This window comes from Numenius arquata, chromosome Z (genome assembly GCF_964106895.1).
Source record: "Numenius arquata chromosome Z, bNumArq3.hap1.1, whole genome shotgun sequence".
Classification (NCBI taxonomy): Eukaryota; Metazoa; Chordata; class Aves; order Charadriiformes; family Scolopacidae; genus Numenius; species Numenius arquata.
In genome coordinates, this window is record NC_133616.1 from 13,891,925 (window position 1) to 13,911,277 (window position 19,353).

At 37.1% G+C, this 19,353-nt stretch overlaps 1 protein-coding gene across 4 annotated transcripts in view; it reads left to right on the top strand.

Moving 5' to 3' along the window:
- The window catches only part of SLC1A3 (solute carrier family 1 member 3), a 61,840-nt gene that overhangs the window by 29,053 nt on the left and 13,434 nt on the right, over window positions 1-19,353 (top strand). For 3 of the 4 annotated variants that reach the window (XM_074166837.1, XM_074166838.1, XM_074166839.1), the window contains 2 exons: window positions 14,181-14,385; window positions 15,783-15,825. In XM_074166837.1, the coding sequence (XP_074022938.1) occupies window positions 14,181-14,385; window positions 15,783-15,825 (248 nt within the window). The remainder of the gene's footprint in view (window positions 1-14,180; window positions 14,386-15,782; window positions 15,826-19,353) is intronic. The other variant, XM_074166840.1, reaches the window with a different exon arrangement.

Genomic DNA, 19,353 nt, shown 5'->3' on the forward strand with positions numbered 1-19,353 from the left:
GAAAAACCTACCTATGTGTGTCTGGAAGGTAGTAAGTGCCATCTGCATTCCAGAAATGCAGAAAAAGAAATTTCTACGGGCTCCTACTTGTTCTCAAGGTTGGCCTTTCTTGAGTCGCCTGTCTCAGTGTTTCTCAGGTCAACAGTTGTATATTTAGAAATTCTGATCTTGGACAAGAGTTCATCATTGTAAATCATGTCATTTCCATCTGAAAGACAGACATGTGCAATCAGTACAAGCACAGATTCCTTGGAGGTTTGTGCAGTTTAGTACACCATAAACTTTCAGTTCCTGCTACTGTGAAGACAATTGTATCTAGCAAAACAGCAAGAAACACACCTGGGGTGGCAAGCTCTTCAGTTTTGTTTCCTCAGCTGACCAGATACAAAAGTTCCATGTCCATTTTCTCTGCAGGAGTCTATCAAAACCAGATATACCAATGTTGATCTACAAAGAGAAGTAAAAGCTACTAGGATACAGAAAGACTTGTGCAAAAAAAAAGTCTCATTATTTATCATGTGGGAGGTGAAAAGATGAAATTCTTTACAGTTCCACACAACTGAATTCAGTTCTAATATTGAGTAAGAAACACACAAGTAAAGAAAACAGTCGAGTGCTCAACTCTCATTCCAACGGAAGCTTCCAAATCTTAGTGTTATTCTTAAAGACCCATTATCTCTGGAAGCAATGTATCAAAGCAAGTTAAATTCCTGCCCCTCCCTGGTTGTGAAGAAAAGCTCAAAAATAGATCCTGACTATATTCTGAAAGCTAAAGAGTCACACAACAAAGAGCACTTATTTGAAAAAATGTTGGGTTTTAGGGTATTCCAGTATTTGGATAGCATGACTTGTAATTCCTGAGTGGCTAGAGTTATCAGATCAGGTATTAATCTTTAAGCAATATTCATCTTCTCTACTTCACTAAAGAGTTCAAAGGGCTTCAAGCATACCACAAGTTGTGAAGAGTTTTTTGGACTAAGTACATTAACACAAAAATGTATTTAGTTGCCTCAGTTAAGTACATTTTTAGGATCAGGCTTTGGTTTGTAATAATTATATACTTAAAAGAATTGATGGTTTTTTGGATAATTACACCATTTCATCCTCAGACAACTATACCACTAGCTCCTTACAGGTGGCAGATAAGAAAAAGAAAAGTGCAGCATAGTACTAGAAGTGCACTATTTGCACTAGAATTAATATACAGATGCTAATTCTTTCCTCCATAAACAGCTCTCTTATTTTCTCTCTACTCATATGCAAAGCTAAATACTTACTTTATTCTGACATTTCACTGCCCACTCCTAACTTAGATCTGAATACTTAGATAATATCAGAGATTTTCCAGTGAATATAGTTTCTTTTCAGAGCTAGAGAAAAAATACGTTTTTGTCAAGCGCTCACCTAATGAATGGCTATTTCATTAATGAATACATTCTTCCACCAAAAATCATCTTTGTCCAATATTTCCAATTGCACTATGTCGTAACTCCCCAAACCCTGAAAACAAAGTTAGACTAAGCCTAGCTAATATCTGTCTCAAGGCTAATGAAGCTATACAAAGGGCCCGAATCCCTAGAGAAAATAAAGCTTTCACATTCAATACAGGATGTTTAATAGTTTGTTAAAAAGTAAATATGTTTCTTTTCTGTTCTGCAGAACATCGCAGTCCAATAACAACAGTGATCTAAAAAAAAAAAACCTCTTCTCTTTCATCTATTTAGTTTAAAATCAGCTGATATTTTCTTTGGTACCTCAGACCTCTCATAGAAATTCATATCCTCAGTCCTGCCTGCAAGCAGATGATGCCCAGATGGCAAATGTGCAACACTTGAACTGTGGAAGCCAAAATCTATTTTTCAGCCTTACTTAGCATTGTAACATCCCAGAAAAGAGCTGAATAACATTAAAAAGCACTGATTGCTACTGTCAGGAATTCCAGAGGAAGCCTTAACTTCTTTCCATTGCCTCCTACAAGTCTGTAAGGTGGAGGAAGACAAAGCAAAAAATGTACAGCTTTGATGTTGCAAGGCTGTAACTGAATCAGTGACCCAAAGTTCAAGAGGTCACTGAAACAAAGGAGAGAAAAGAAGGAAAACAAAAGCCTGCTCACATGAAACTCCAATTCCACACTTTCATAATGAGTTCTCAGAACACCCTTAACATCATTACTGAATTATGAAAAAAACCCCAAACCAAATTATAATGACAATTTAATATGTAATAGACTAATTGCAGCTAAAGTAATGACTCCTTAATATTCATACAGCATATGAGTAGAGTACCTTAAATTCACAAGTAGGAGGTATTTTTTTCCTAAAGTTGATTTGATTGTTACCCATTAAATTCTTGAGGGGTATTTAGGGTCCAATTAAATAACGATTTCCTCCTATGGTCCATGAAAAAAATAGAAAAATACTTATGATGTAATGCATTAGGATGTTCTTATTTATTATTAAGATATTAATTTATGGTTTATAAGCGGTGTTTTAAAAGGCTGCTAGTTCATAAAAAGGTCTATACAATTTTTTTCAAATTATGTCTGCATCAGATCCCATACTCTTTAAATAGACTCTGCTATACTCGATAAAGGAAGTCTTATATTGTTTCTAGATTCTTTATTAATAAAAGATTCATTCTTTTATGCCATATAAAACTTTATATGCAGAATGTTTCTTATCAAATCCAAGTTAATGTTATTCTTTGAAAAATGAGAATCTAAAAGTACTCTGTATTGTCAATTTAATTACTGATCTGCAATTTCTAATGCAAATAGACTTAGAGACATGAAAGAGTTCCATGCGTTTCCTTTTGACACAGAGAGATAATACTATGTAGTGGTGCATCTTACTTCTACCTGAACTATCAGGGAGACTGAGGCCCCACTACCTAGGTCCTGCACCAAAGTCAATACAGTATTGGGTGTAATGTCTTCCAGGACAAACTTCTGCAGATTGAGAAGATGCTATATCGACATTGCTGACTTCACTGTCGTAGGTAGATAACTGAGCTAATTTTATATCAATACCAGGAGCAGGATAGCACCATCAGCGTGGAGCTGATCATTGCAGTGATTGCAAATCATTGCAGTGATTTATGGTGCTTCATGTGAATGCAGATAGCACTAGAACTTGGTGGAAATTAAAATTATACCTGAAGTGTAAGAGGAGAAAAGTCAGTGAACAAAGTATGAATCCATGAAGAACATCCCATGAAAGCATATGTACTGTTGCAAAACAGTACAAACTGAAAAAATGCCTGGCACATGGGAAGGAATGTAATAAACTAAAGAATTACAAGAACATGTAAACACCAGAGGGTGTGTATAACATAGACAAAAAGGAAAGCCACAGCTCCATGAGCAGCTCAGATAAGTTCTCTGGAAGATCAATGGATAAAGCAGAGTAGGTGAATGAACTGCTAGCTTGAAAGCAAAATGAAAATTTATTACTTTTAAGTTGGACACAGATGCACCAATCAGTTTTGTGTCACTGAGAAGATTTCTAATTTAAAAAAAAAAAAAAACAAAAGGACAGAGAAATTTTGATTATTAGTAAACCTGGTACAAGGATAGTGAGTTGCTACTACAGCAACAAAAATATGGAGCATCTTCAGTGAGTGGGCAGTTACTGGAGCAACCAGATTACTCAAAAGAATAAAGTCTTGTCAAACATCTCTAAAGGCAATGTCACGACATTCTTTTCCAAATTACCTTAATACTGCTGAATTAGCAAAGAAAGATGATCTCAGAGTTTTAAAGATTGTGCTAAAAATAAAATTCCAAGCAGAAATCGAAAGACCAGGTTGTTACCAGAGGCATTAGCAACCATTACCAAATCGAATCAAAATTATAAAATCTTAGTTGAGTCACGTCCAACTGGGCAAAGCTTCTTTCCTGTTGCTACATGAACTCTATAAAATTAACTGGTGTCAGATCCTAGTGGACAATCATAGAAATAAAAGACACTATCACTGTAATAGACTCTATTATTGGAAGTTTTAGTGAAGAAGCCAAGAACAGTCTGACCAACAATATTGGATCACATTTTGAGTGAGAAGGTCTTGCCTCCAACATAGAGTTGTGACAAGTTACAAATCAGTACAATCCCATACCCCAAATCCCATGTCATTTTGCACACAGATAGGGATATGTCTCTCTTTTTTTAGCCAAGCAACCTTAATTTTCCATTCTTTAAATCTTGCACATCTCTGACTAGAATTATGTTCACTTCATTTTTCTAACAATTCAACGGAACTGCCTCTTCAGACATCTGTTACATATTGAAGATGTAAAAGCAAACACATTGTTACATTAGACTGCATTAATATCTAGTGTTCCTTTACAGATATCTTGAATCTCACATCTGTATTCTCAAGTATGTCATATTATTTTTTTCAGTAGCAAATAAAGTAGATCAGGAGTGATTTAGCATAGTAAATAGTTTACAGCTTCATCGCGGGGTATACAGCCAGTCAATTAACAGAAGCACTATACATTTTTGGAATGTTGTTTAATAAGTGCTGCACATACAAAAACGTGTCTTTGAAAGGCTCCAGGCACAGTCTGCCAAAACTCAGACCAGCATTTTAACAGATTAAAAGCTTCCACATATATTTTAAGGAATTGCATTCTGGATTTTTATGAGCATTAAGTAATGTGCTTAACGCTGTCCAGAAGGCAAAGGTATCTTCATCAATGGTATCTTGCCAGGATGTGATGTGTTTCATGTTTAAAGTAGATATTTTTGGCAATGTGTTCAGAATAAGTGAAAATTAGTTTTTTAATCCTTGGGGAGTAGATGCTTCAGTAGAAGTCTTACAATTACTGGCACATTTATTTCAGTCTGTAACAACATGTCTTGTTGGATTCAAGGTAACTTAATGTGCTTTGGCTTATCAGCTACTACAATGAACTTTTTTCCTAATTAAACTGAAATAATTTATCATTTTACCTTATACTTTTTCTTAAGCAAATGTGCTCATTTCTTTCACTACTGAAACAGAGAATAAACTGCTTTATGCCCAAGAGAAGAATCCCATTTCTAGGAAAGCTTAGTCCAAATGTCTGGACGTAAAAGGATGCCTTTTTAGAATTGCACTGTGCAGGTAGCAGCAGTGTTTTATTACCAAAAAAATTGTGAGCTGCTATTTTCTCTGTTCCTGGGTCTCCAATTCTTGGCTTGAAGACAGTCAGTCCTTTGTACTCTGTTATTACAATGAGGTAACCAAAGAAAGGGAGTCTTGGTTTGAGACTGTCAGCTGTTACTAATCACTGCTCCATGGCTTGCTGTGAATCCCTGCTTGCCTCTCCCTCCTGCTCTGCTTAGCACACATAAAGAAGATAAATTACTCCCTAGTTTCCCTTCAAAAAGCATATTGTTTGGCACATTCCAATACTGTGAGCAAAAGATGGAATAATGCGAAGAGTTAAATGGGTATCTAAACAGCCCCACAGCAGGGTCCTTCTCAGGCAGATGTGAGTTTCAGGAAATGTACTTTCCTACTAGTTTTCCAAATGCATTCTGTTATCTCATAAACCCCCAAAATAAATGAATTATACTTTTCAGAAAGGAGAGCATATTCCTGCAAGAGGTTTCCTGTAGTAACACAAATATCACTGACACTCAATAAATGCAGCATCTAAGTGTACTGTATTTACAATTTCACTTTACTGTGAGGTGTCATACTTCGGTGTCTATAAATTATTTAGCAACAACAAGCACAATCTGGGAAGGTTTATGGAGTTCTTCCCTGCCCCAGCTGGTTGAACTGACCTGATAAAAAGAAGAATTCTAAAGGCAGAAAATCAAGTTATTTGAGCATGGAAACAAGCAAAGAAGTGAGCAAGGCTGTGGATACCCTACCAAGAATATAGTTAGGGTGAAAATAACAACTGATTTGAACCTCAAGCTCAATAAATTTCTTACCAACACTGTATAATATATTGTCTGCTGTATCAGAGTGTTATACTTGATGGACCAGGAAATACTTTCCAGCATAGATTATTGTCATATTTTTTTGTAAGATAACAACTAATCCTGATGCACTGAAATGAAGCAGAGTTTCAAAAAGTGAAGTTATTCCACTGAAAGAGCAGTATCAGTGATGAATAATAACAAAATGGTCTTTCGTTATTCATGGTTAACTGAAAGGTAAAAATCCCTGTAAAGCCACTAGAGATTATTTGGGCCTCTACCATTTACATGAGCGAGTGATGTTCTGACATTACCTTACTATGGTTTCACAAGTGTTTTCCTTCTAATGACTAAACTGTGACTAGAATGGTATATGTTTGCAGCCAAGAGGATGAAGGATGAAAAAACATGGTCAGTTACAAAATATATTCCCTTAAGAATAGTTAAGAGAATACATAATATATATAGAAAGGGATGGAGGAAATATAGCTAGCACATATTACACCTATTTACTATCATATTTTCATGCTGTTTCTATCAAGAAATATGGGACCAACAGAAAGAGTACAATGTTCAGTTTGTATCACTTTTTGTGCAAAAGCTTTCAGAATCACTGAGAGGTATCCAGCATTCACATTCAGGTGTGTTTCAAAGCACTCTATGAATAACAGAAATAAGTGTGTATGGCAGGGTTAGGTTAACATCCTCTAGAAAAGGCCTTCTTTCATCATATACAACCTTTCTTCTCACTGTAGTAGTGGAGAATCCAAAAGAAAGGTACATTGCTTTATTTAAGTGCTTATGTGGACTCTTCCACATGTTAAGTCTCACCTTTCTGTTAAAGTCTGTGATTTCTCTGATTCACTCATGTTGTGAGCTTCTTTCTTACACATAACAGGAACACGTGTGTATCTTTGTAAAGGTATGTTTTTGCGCTGATCTTTTTTGAAGGCCGTGCTGTTTTGGGTAACTGTGGCCCTCGAGAGTTCTCCTGAGCCCAGGTGCTCTTTTACACACCCTTGTTCTCTCCTTGTCATCGAATGGTGGATGGTGTTTGCTCAGCCACCTGCTGAGAACAGAGCCAGCTTAAAGATAAGCAGGTGGAAATAAGGAACACTTAACTTGCTTTAGCAGCACTGCTACCGAAGAGCAAAGGATGCAGTTTAACAGTACAGCCAACTTGAAGTAATGTCAAACTGCTCCCAAAACGCTAGTTTTCCGCCCCCAGACAGGCTCTCCTTCTGTTTCCCTTGTACAACTTCTGGTGTTCACATGACATGATTCTGAGAGAATTCAAAAAGATAAACTGACAGAAAAACTAACCCTACAAAACCAAAAGTTAATAGTTTTCTGGTGGCAAGGGATTGGGCAGGATTACAAAACTGCAGGACAGGTGTAGTCCTTTAGGAGCCATTCTTAGCCATTTAATTGGCTTTCTGAACTGCATTCCTATATCCCAGCCATGGGTTTCATTAGTCTGCTTGGCTTAATCACAGTCACGTAATTTTGGATCACATACAATTACTAATTTTCCAGTGATATATTTGCCCAGTGTTCTTAATGGACTTGGAAAAATGAATTAAGTATCTAATTTAATTATTTAAATTTCCATATTCAAATAAGGACAAGTTAAACTGTGATTTGGGGGCAGCTAGGCAATACAGACCTGCATTTCAGACATGTATTTTACGTGGCTTCAGGAAGTCATTAGCTGTATTGATTTAATATTAATTAACTTCACCATTGCATATAGTTCTTTGAAAATGTTATTTAGCTCTTTTCTTAGCAATTCTATTATTTCACTGCTACTGCTGTTAAAAATATTAATCTAGAGTTTGGACCTGATCTTGTGAAGGATTCAGTTGCTAAAGCTTTAAACATTATTTAACTTTTGTTTTTAGGGAGTGTTCAGCACCACTTAGGACATGCTCAGCAGCTATCAGAATAAAGCTCTAGAGCTTAATCATGTTAATTAAACTCAGGCAGTGTCTTTACCTAACTATTGCTTTTCCTTAGAATTTTTCTGTCAGCATATTTTACCATGACCTTGCACAGTGTTATTTCCACAAATCCTCATCAACATACACAAAAGGGGTTGTTCTCATGGTCTCACACTGAGAGTTTACTCATCACACAGTGCTTGGTGGATGTAGGGGGTCGGGAGTAGCCCATTTAAGACTGCTTCATTAGGAGAATGAGAGACAGGCTTAAAGAAACAAAATTAGGGCAGCACTCCTGAGTCAACAGTTGCCGTTATTGCTGTTCCACCATAGGAGTCCTTAACAAGCAACTGCAATTTCCAATTGAAGAGACTGTAAAAAATGAACAGGAAAATAATATGCAATAAAAAGATGCCCTATTCATAATGTTTTGTTTTTAAAGACTGAGTCCAAAACATCTAAAGGAAATTTATCTAAAAATCTACATTAGCAAGGGAGTTCCGTTAACTCAATTCTAATACTAATTTCTAATAGTAAGGAAATAATTCATAATCACAGAAATCCTTTCCTTTTTATTTCCAGTGGTCAATGTCTGTGAGGACCAGAACACACAGTTTGTTCTACACACTCACTCCAAACTGGTTCATCGTTTCATATATTTGCAACAACATATCGCTACATCTCAGGACGATTCTGACTTAGAGGTGTTCAGTAATATGCCCACAGAGAGTAGCCTCGCACCAGTGACGACTCAGACAAGTGCCTGCACCAGGGCTCTGAAACTGCAGTTCCTCTCATACTCCGCAGGATTACTACTGCCCTGTGAGGAGCAGCTGAGAACTCTGGGGTTGTCTAGTTTGGAGGAATGGAGGCTGAGGGGCAACCTCATTGCTCCCTCCAGCTTCCTGAGAAGGCGACGTGGAGAGGGAGGTGCTGAGCTCTTCTCCCTGGTACCCACTGACAGGACAGGTGGGAATGGTTCAAAGCTGCACCAGGGGAGGTTTAGACTGGACATTTCTTTACTAAGAGGGTGAATAAATTTTTTTTTCTTTACTTTACACACTGGAACACACTTCCTAGAGAGGTGGTCAAGATCCCAAGCCTGTCAGTATTTAAGCGACATTTGGGCAATGTCCTTAATAACCGGCTTTAACTTTTGATAAGCCCTGAAGTGTTCAGGCAGTTGGACTAGATTACTGTTGTATGTCCCTTCCAACTGAACTGTTCTATTCTATACTCTAAATTTTCTTCTTTATGCATCAAAAATAATTTTAAATAAACCAAATGTTCAAAAAAAATTGTGGGCAAAATGTTAGATTTTCTTATTACAAACACAGGAATTTTAGTACACGAAAGCATATACATAAACTTATTTTTTCCAGAAGTTTTTTAAGGGCAGCAAAAAGATTTCAGAAACAGGGACTTACAACACGAAAAGCAGTAGCTGACCTTTTTCACTGTTTTTAAACTGAAATTATACACATGCATGTATACATACACAATTGCACGCCCCGCCCCCTCCAGTGACAGAGTCTCACTTGATCTAGCAAATGATAAAATCACTGAAGATACTAGTATTGGTCCCAAGTAGTGACTGGTTTCTTTTTAGGAAAAGCCAAAGAAAATGAATCTTGGCTACTTGCCCAGTTCTTTGGTAGCATACTACTTATTGTTGAGTGTAAAGAAAAAGATCCCATTTAAAAACTGGTAGTTATGGGCCCTTATTCAGCAAATTATATTAGTGATTAACATTAAGGACAAATATCAGACCAAGAATGCTTTGCCAACTATGGGTTTACACACAGACATAGGGCCTCAGTCATACCATCTGCTGACTGGTTATCCTGTAGTAAATATGCATATTCTGTCCAATTGTGTAAATATGTATATTCCTTCTTTCTAAAAACCCACAGGCAGAAACTCTTAAGTACTGTAACAGGAAAATTTAGGTATGTGATGAAACTCAAATCTCAGACTGAAATAGCTCATAACATGACTTGAAGACATTGGACTGTTCTGCAAGAAATCAGTTCATGCAGTTGCACTAATTAAAGGGAGAAAATGTTCTGATGTCATAGGATTTTTTAGCATAGGCTCTGCTCTTTGGCTTTTAAAATAATTCCTTGGAATTTATTTTTGAACAAGCAGACCCAAAGCTATTATTGGCTTAAATGTTATCTAAAGAGAACATGCTTAATATATTTTACCTTTGATCTGACTGAGGAGTACAGTACCATCTCTCTGCATTAGTGTGCCCTAGTATAATCCAAGATTACACATAGATTATGTACAGCATGCTTTCAATGTCAAGAAAATTAAAAACAATAGAAGCAACTCTGGATTTGTAAATTCTAGAATTCAGTATAATCTAGAATCATAAGTACAATATTAAAAAAATTAATTGACACAAACCCAGTCATAGTATAGCAGCTATTCAGGAAAGCTGCTACATTATTAGTTCATGCTAATTTGCAGAACCATGATCACACCAGGTGAACAAGCATTTTTAATAAGTTGCCCTAAATAGATTTCTCATCCTTTTTCCTGCATCGTTTCTCTCTCTTTCCCTTTCTCTTGCAATTATCCTACTTACTTTCTTGCTACCTTCCCACATCCTAAAATATTTTGATTTCTTCTCTAACACCCTTGTTAAAGAACCACATAGTGCTTTGCTTTTTGCCCTGAAACTCTGGAGAACTCCTTGTAATGTCTTTATGTTTCACTCACAGTGTGACTGGTTTCTCACTTATTTCTCAAGAGAGAGAAAAAGTAGGTGAAGGGAGAGGACAGGGCTTAGGGCTTGGGTTTGTTTACAGTTTTACAGGCTAACGCCTGCCCCCTTCTTTCTTTTCTTCCTTTCCTCTCTCCTTGCTTCCCTCCCTCCCCATCAATACTTAAAAAATCATTCCCATTCATGTTGTGTGCGCGCACACGCTGGGAGAAATTACAGGCGCTCTGTTCCAGGTTGCCTTGACAACTTCAAGGCATCCCTGTGCATGGGGACCGGTGGCACAGCAAAGTTTCCCAGGCCCCCTGGGGAACGGGAGGGGAGAGGAAGAGAGGAGGCAGAGGTGCCGGAGCCAGCAGCCATGTGGAGCAGAGAGCAGCGAGCAGGATGAAAGGGGCATATACATCTCCCGCAGGACAATGGGAGTTTTGCTGGCTGGCTGTGAAAGGACACACTGAGGATACAATGGTCTGTGACACATGAAAGCTTTGGAGCGAACTTTATTGCTTCTCCATTAAGGACCCTTCCAGACCCATTCAGCTCTATGAAATCTTGTCAACATTTTAAAATGTAAAGAAAACAAACCCCTTCATTTTCTCATGTTTTAAAAAGAGATTTAAAATAATTTTTAAGATATTTCTCTTTGTTCGTATGCTGGAATCTTTTGAAGTTTCAGCCCTGGATGGTACTGAGTGTCCCTCTTCTGAGTTCCTATTAACCGCAGTGGGAGGGAAGGCTGCCCAGCAGCTCCCCAGTAAGGGCTCTCTGAGGTGAGAACTTGCTTCCTCCTCATATAGCTTTTGTTCATATTTAGGCCTGTCATTCCTCTGCTTTGAATGGTTGTTGCTATACATGCCACGAGCAGTTAGAGCTCAAGAAGAGAGGAATTGCTGTGCCCTACTTTCAAGCTGAGAAGTCATTTATATGATAAGCAAGAGCAGGAGTGAGGCTGAGCAACCTAAAATGTAGTCACAGCCAGAGTACATAATAGGAAACCAAGCCGGAAAGCAGTTTATAAAGAAAAGAGCATGACTCTTGCTCCCTGACATATCACTCGCACATGGTTCACCACTCAATCCCAGAATCAATCCAAAAAAGAATAGGATCACAAGCTCTAATCCTTCAACATAGCAATCTTTAGTGGTAAGATATGCCCTACGCTGACTCCTAGTGATTTCTGGAGCATAGAAGACTCAACCTAGCACCAAGTGTGGAGTACAAAGAAAGATCAGTCTTGGTTAAAGCAGTAAGCACATAAGCCTGTGAACCCTCTATTGACTGCTCAGCATCTGGTCCTGAATCTATTACCTGGCAAGGGCAGGATACTGGCAACTAACTCATTTAACATCTGTGCATTTCCACATCTTCCTACCAAACTCCATAGGTTAACCTTTTAATGCTCAGGATGTAAACCAAGTTTAAAGCTGATCTTAGCTAAAATGAAAAAATATACAGCCCATTGCTGCTACTTTAGAAATAGCAAGTAAGAACACAAAACAGCAATTAGAGTACATAAAGTTGACTGGACTAGCGTGCATGCATTCATTTTTCATTTTTTAATTAAACTTTTTAAGTTGCATACTGATACTTTAAAAATAAAATTTGTAACAAATGCTGTCTGATATAAACATTGTGCAACTCAGTAGTAGATCTGAAATTCTCCAAAAATTTTTAACTTTATTTTTATGTATTGGTTAATTATATTTTCATTATTTGACATTTGCATTATTTTGATTACTCTAAAAAAGAATCAATCCCCCATCCACCGACAAGAGGGCTATAGGACTCACTTCCTTTTTGCAAAGATAAGAAAACTATTTATTACTTGTTAGCATTTACCATTTTTGTCACAGAATTCCAAAACAAAAATATAAATTTACCACAAGAATTATCATCCAGTTTTACTGATGGAAAAGCTGAACAGAGAAATGAAGGATCAAGTGCTTCAAATACTGGATTCCCATTTTCCGTTTCTTACTGTGTCAGTAACACTTTGCTTTTCTACCATAATGGCACGTGTACATCAAGCAATTCAGGGTACAAATCTAGTGATCTCCCTTTGCAACTCATTTTGTGGGTACAAATCTAACTGAGTCTAATAGCTTCTGCCGAAAGGACAGGCAAATGCCAGCTGAAATGAAAGGGTAAGTATGAAGCATGTGATTGGTTTTATACTGTGAAGATTTGATCAGAGCCTGGAACACAGCCTTGATCTCAGTTACATAGGTGATACAGTACATTCACTGCAACTCCAGTAGCGTGTATTTCCTCCTTTAGAAGATAGACAGAAGTACGATCCATCTACATTGATTTGAGAAAAGATTTACTTTTGTCAGGTCATGACAGGTTTCCATATTATTTATATCCATGCAGTCCTCTTGCCTCATTTTAAATGCTTTCTCCTCTAAGTACTCAGAGCAGAAGGGGGTCAACTTTCATTATATGTTATATGTTCAAACATGGCATCTAGATAAACGTGTGGGTAGTCTGCAGAAGTCTGGGTTAGACAGTGCCATATAGGGCTCCATAGGAGGGAGTGATAAAGCAAAGAGATCTTTTTCTGACCTCTTTCTTCAGTCTGCACTTTCAAAGCTTGATTCCAACAAGAAGCATCAGCACTGTTTTGAGACAGTTGGTGTAGCCCTCCAGATGAAGTATGGGGAAGTTATGGGCTACTTGAAATTTTAAGGAGGAGGAGCAAAGGGCCATTTTAAGGAGAACAGTAACTGCACCTGCTTGGAAAGAGAAAGAGCGTTTCCATTTCTGACAGTTCTCATGAGACGCAGCTTCTCAAAGATTCAGAGTTCATTCCCTGGCAGAACTGCACCTTCATTTAAAAAACACAGTGCAGCCCTGTTGGTGCAATCTGATGAACAAACACTTTAACAGATGCCATAGTGAGCACCCTAGTATTCACATTAGATCAGATGCATTAAGACGAGCCAAGAATTAAGATTAATGCTGCAAGTTTTGCAAAGTTTATAAAAGACTCTAAATGCTTATTCATAAAATAATAAGGATTTTCTGAAATGCACTAACAACATTTAATCTGTTTTAAACTCCCATGGCTTGGGACAGAGGTAAACTGAGGTCATTCCATTAGGGGTTGAAGAAAACTCTTCATACACATTAATTGTAGCAAACATTGTCAGCATTACTTGTGAGTATCTGTTTTCTTTCTTACTATTACAAATTAGGTGCAGCACATTTCTAAGGCGCATTTTTCAGACTACGCTAACTATGCTAATCAAAAACCAGGAATCAGTTCACCAGAATACAGGGAGTGCCACACTGCATCAGAGCAATAATCGTTGCTTTTAGCCAAGTGTTAACAAGACACTTGGTTGTAGCTTGTAACTCTTGTAATAGAGTAACTTGTGTAACTCTGGTAATAGAAAATGATGTAATAACATCAATTAGGGGTGGGATGGGAAGACAGTGGCAGCACAAGCTGCAAAAGAGGGCCAACTTACCTTGGGTAGCTTTAAATGTACTGTTCGTCAAAACTCTTCCCACAAAATAATTTTCATCATGCTCAATTTATACTCTTTACTTGCAACTGTGTGAGGTGAATGTCCTTGTGCTTAAATTTACTAGGAATTGCTGCCCTGGATAGTAAAGCATCAGGGAAGATGGGAGTCCGAGCAGTAGTCTACTACATGAGTACTACGATCATTGCTGTACTGATTGGTATAATCATTGTGGTCATCATCCACCCTGGGAAAGGTACTAAAGAAAACATGCACAGAGAAGGCAAAATTGTACAAGTGACAGCAGCAGATGCCTTTCTTGATTTAATCAGGTATGGCTATGATATTGCACATCTTCTGTACCAATAGCAACAACAATAATATTTAGATTCACACAAGAACAAAAGTAGAGAATTTTTGACAGTTACTGCATAAATTAGTTCTTTCAACTATGTGATACCAATATCTCTAACCCCTACAATGCTACAAAAGTCTACATGGATTTATTTCCAAATCAAGCTGTTGCAAGGGAAGAAACTGCTTTTAATATTAAAAGAAAGATTCTTTCATGCACAAAAGAAAGACTTCTGTTCTGCTATCTGCATGGGTCTTTTCCCCTCCTTCCATAGCACAATCCTTATTACCAAATTCCTCTGCTTTCCTTTACTTCCAACTTCTGACAGTTTTCTCACTTCACTTGAATCCTTGATTTAGCCAGTAATCTTAATTTTGAATTGTAGCCACCAATCTGGGTGCATCTACTCAACTTGTTAAACTGTATGGATGGGAAACAAATTCCAGGAACAGGCAAGTAAAATGCTTGAAATAGAGGGGCACAGATATAAAATCTTGTTTTCTCCTTGCTCAGAGACTCTGCAATGTCTCTTTTATAGAGCTAATGTGTCACAGATGTATTCCAGGGAGTAGGGAAGCTGAGGTTTTGAACTCGGGAGCTTTTCCACAGGTAAAGCCACCAAAATTTTGTGTTCCACTAACCCATTTGGAGAAGCCAGAGACATGGAGAAAGGCCTCCAAGAGTCATGCTGCCAGGAAGGGGGACTTCAGAAAGACCCATGAAGAGGTTTGCACTCAGATTCCTCAAAATTTATTCAGTTAGGCTGCTTCTAATTCCCTCAGAAATGCCACCACTCTGGAAAGCAAACAAACCAACCCCCATATGTAACAAGTATACACACACATATGTAATTATATGTGTATGTGTTATTATTAAAGAATACTCAAGCCTTAAAAATACTTATTTCTTAATCACGACAAGACTCGAGTGATAAATGCCATGATGTACTAGGGTACGTGACTGCAAAAGCTGTTTAAGAAGTAGAAATGCATTAAATATTGTATTTATGCACAACTTCTTTATTAATCTGGATTCAGAAGGCATTAATAAATACAAAATTAAAAGTCAGCACTGACCCACAGAGCTTTGTTCATTTAGTAATTTAGCTAATATTCTGCTCCATAACCAGATCTACTATACACTATTGGATACAGAGATTGCAATTTCCAGGATCTATCCAACCCTTCTACATTTTGTCCTGATAAAGCTGACCAGGCCAATGCTGTATGCAAAGCTCTACTGTATACATGACTACATATTTGTCTTAGGATTCCTTTGAAAATTAGCTGGTCAGTTCTTTTATTAACTGTGCCCCTACTTAAGATATTACTAGAGTCTTATTACTTCTTATGCTTTTTTCTTTCTTTTTCACAGAAATATGTTCCCTCCAAATCTGGTGGAAGCTTGCTTTAAACAGGTAAAAATGGTTCATTATTTCCAACTAAAACATAACAAAGAAATTGAAAGAAATTGAAACGTTATAACATTTTCTTTAGAAATATCAGGTACTTGTACTTACAGCAGAAACAAATCTTATGTATGCTGCCAGCTGTCAAAAAAAAACCCAAACCAAAGAAATCTGTGCTTTGTTTTCAATCATATTGTCTCAGTATTTGCTATGAGCAGCAAATAAAACACACCTGGCACAGCAAATCAAAAACTAATTTTTCTAAAATGTCAAATTCTTAAGTCTACAACAAGTTTCATTAAAATCACTACAGAATTTACTTTTCAAAAATAATCTTATGTTAAATTAGAAGATACTGAGATATGCACCATCTGTACAAAGACTGGAAGATGTTCAAGAATTTCATGTGAGAAATGTGCATAGATTCAAAACATAGGCAACAATTTTGTGGACATCAATAACAAAATCAAACTAGAGGACTTCCTGTCACCTATGACAGGAGTGCGAAAGAATGCTCTTCCTATGTTCCTTCCCAAATTCCTCTGTCATTAACCTGGTCTTAACCTTAACTGTTCCATGTAGAAAATAATAGTAACCTTTTACATTCCTTTTTTAAAAAGAGGACAATATAGATTCAGTGAAACCTTCAGTGTCTATTTCCATAATCTGATTGCTTCATACTGACCCCACAGATGATCTTGAGCCGATATTATTTACCAGTTATTGCTGTAGCAGTAAAAAAAAGCTGAAATGGGGAGGTCAAGAAGGAAGAGGATAAAGTAGAAATGTTCCAAAGTCCAGCTGAGCTAAATCTTGCAGAAGAATTGAAAAGAAATGGGAACATTTTCTTTAGTTATATAAACAGAGACAAATAAAAAGCAGTGACTTTTTAGATTAAAGATTTGATCAAGATTAAAGATATACTAGACCCAGGTCCAAACCCAACAAATGCTATGCCTCTGTTTTCAGCAAGGATGATGATAACTCAGGACAGTGATGCAGAAGAGCAGTATGGGAAAACAAAAGTCTATATCTAAACAAGAAACAAAATTCAAAGAATTTAATGTAATAAAGTCAGGGAATGATATCATCTTCATCTCAAAATAATGAAAGAATTAGGGCATAAAGTTACAGATCTAGCAGCCAGTATTTTTAATAAATCTCTTGAGTTGGGAATTTGTTATCTATAACTGGTGAAAGCAATTATAGTGGGTTTTTCTGTGCCACAGAAGTGCAATGGATGTAATCTCTTTGGACTTCCATAAAACAGTTTTTAATATGAGGGAATTGAAACAGTTGAGCAGGGGATAGGATTGTTGTAAAAATGATAAAATTTGTGGAGATAGCAATGGAAATTGCCGAAGGACTGGGTATACCTCAATTGGTATTTTTATGAATTAAATTGCCAAGAGATGCACACAATGAAATTTACAGATGACAAGAAAGTCAAAGCATTTTGTATTGATACATATATAACAATATCAAAAGAAGGCAGTATGTCCCTGGCACACTGCAATACACAACAACAAAGTGAATAGGCTCTTGCAGGCACTAGCATGTTTGGTTATCTCCTTGTAGCTCTTCATCACGGAATCACGGAACTGTCAGAGTTGATCACATATGAAATAAACATTTAGAAATTAAGAGTAATTTCTACTTTGAGATGGGAAGTCACCATCAGAAAGAAAAGAGAAAAAAAAAACAAACAAAAAACAAACAAAAAACAAACAAAAAAACAAAACTCTAAATTCAGCTCTATGATATATTAGCTGACATAACTCCAAGACAGGAAATAAAGTCAGAGGAATGTGACTGTCTGGAATACTGAGTATGTTCTGGTCATTACATTCATAGGAAGATTCATGCAAAAGGAGCACACTGCAGAGAGGAGTTACTGGGATTATCAAAAGAACACAGAAAATAAGGCAAAAAGAAGCTTACTTTAAAAACTATTCAGGTACAAAAACCAGAGTGGGAACAGAACTGCATAAGATAAAGAAAAATGTTCCAAGAACAAATGGAAATGACTATGACTGAATCTAGTGAGAATTAGAAAGGTTTTTAACTTTCATTACCCAAAAGGTGAGGTCCCAGAAAAATCTTCAATTTGGAGTTGTGGGCACAAACTCATGAGGTTTAAGATACAGCTTGAAAAGTTATTTTGATAAAGTGTCCAACAGCAACAGGACATGACTCAGTGACTAGCAGTCCTAAATCTATGTTCTTAATTAAAGATGTCCTGTAGATTCTGTTTACATTAAGTATATTGTATTTCTCATGTGCTTTACAGCTTAAAGAGATTGCCAAAAAATTGTTCAAAAAACAGGAAATATTTAATGAAGTTTTTTTCTGACTTTCAGCAGCACCTATGCTTACTGAAGCACCAGGATTTTAAATCTGTTGTACTGATACTATTACCTTTTGAATCAGGTACCAAAACCTAGGTGTAAGTTACTTCGTTGTAGCAGACTTGTTAAACTAAAAATATTTTACAGGCAAAACAGTTCACATGTAAGATTCATAGGTATCCATATGACTGACCCCATAACTTTCTTTTCAAAAGCTTACATCATGTTTTTCATGTGTTTCTCGGAAGATTTATGAAGAAGGATGATCCATCTGGCATTAATCTGGTTCTGTACCACAGTGTTTGCTCTCTCAAACACTAAACAGACTACTACTCACAGTCACCTGCAGTCAAAGGCGTAATACTGATCTGCCACTTTGCACACCTGGATATCATCACTGGCATATACACTCCACATTCAAATCACATATTTTGATATGTTAGGTGCTCAGATTCTGTCTTATAGCATCCTTAGGCAGGTTTCTTTCCTGCATTGGAACCCACGGGAAGGTTTTTCTTTCTTCCTCACCATGGCCAGCAGAGAAGTCCTCCAATGACTATGTTAGTACTCACAGCAAGTTTTGAACCTCTTAACTTCCCAGTCAATAGTAAGCACTTCCCAAAGCAGCTCCACTAACACACAGGACCAACTATCATTTCCAAAGTTTTTAGCCTCAAAATATCAACTATTACTCAAATTTCATAACACCAATATGTGGAAAACTGTACTTTGCATAATTAATTTTAGAGAAGTTAGCTTTCTGGATATGGAATTGCTCTCCTGCAAAATGAAATGGAGCTGTGTGTAGAAGGTAACCAAGGTGGGAAGGGCTTCTAGAAGGAGTTGGGAAAGCTTTTATATGATTGCTGCTAGGAGAAGAGTCATGAACGAAGACTGGGATCTTAAGAATTAATTAGGAAGGATCTTTCTAAATTTTCGGCTGTTTCTCATTCAGTCTTCTGGTTCTCTAGATTCCCTTTCCTGTTGTTTTTTCCCAGCAAGTCTGTGAGACAAAAAAAGCTGCCTCGTCTTGCTTCTTCTTCTCCTCCTCCTGTTTTCACATTATCTTCTTCGGAAGCAGGAAGAGTGGTGGAAGAAAATGTCCCTTCCCCTCCAAAAAAGAACCCCCATTGTGGATCCTAGAAGCCAAGAGGAGTCCCTGTAGGAGAGAAAGAGAGCCCACAGAAAA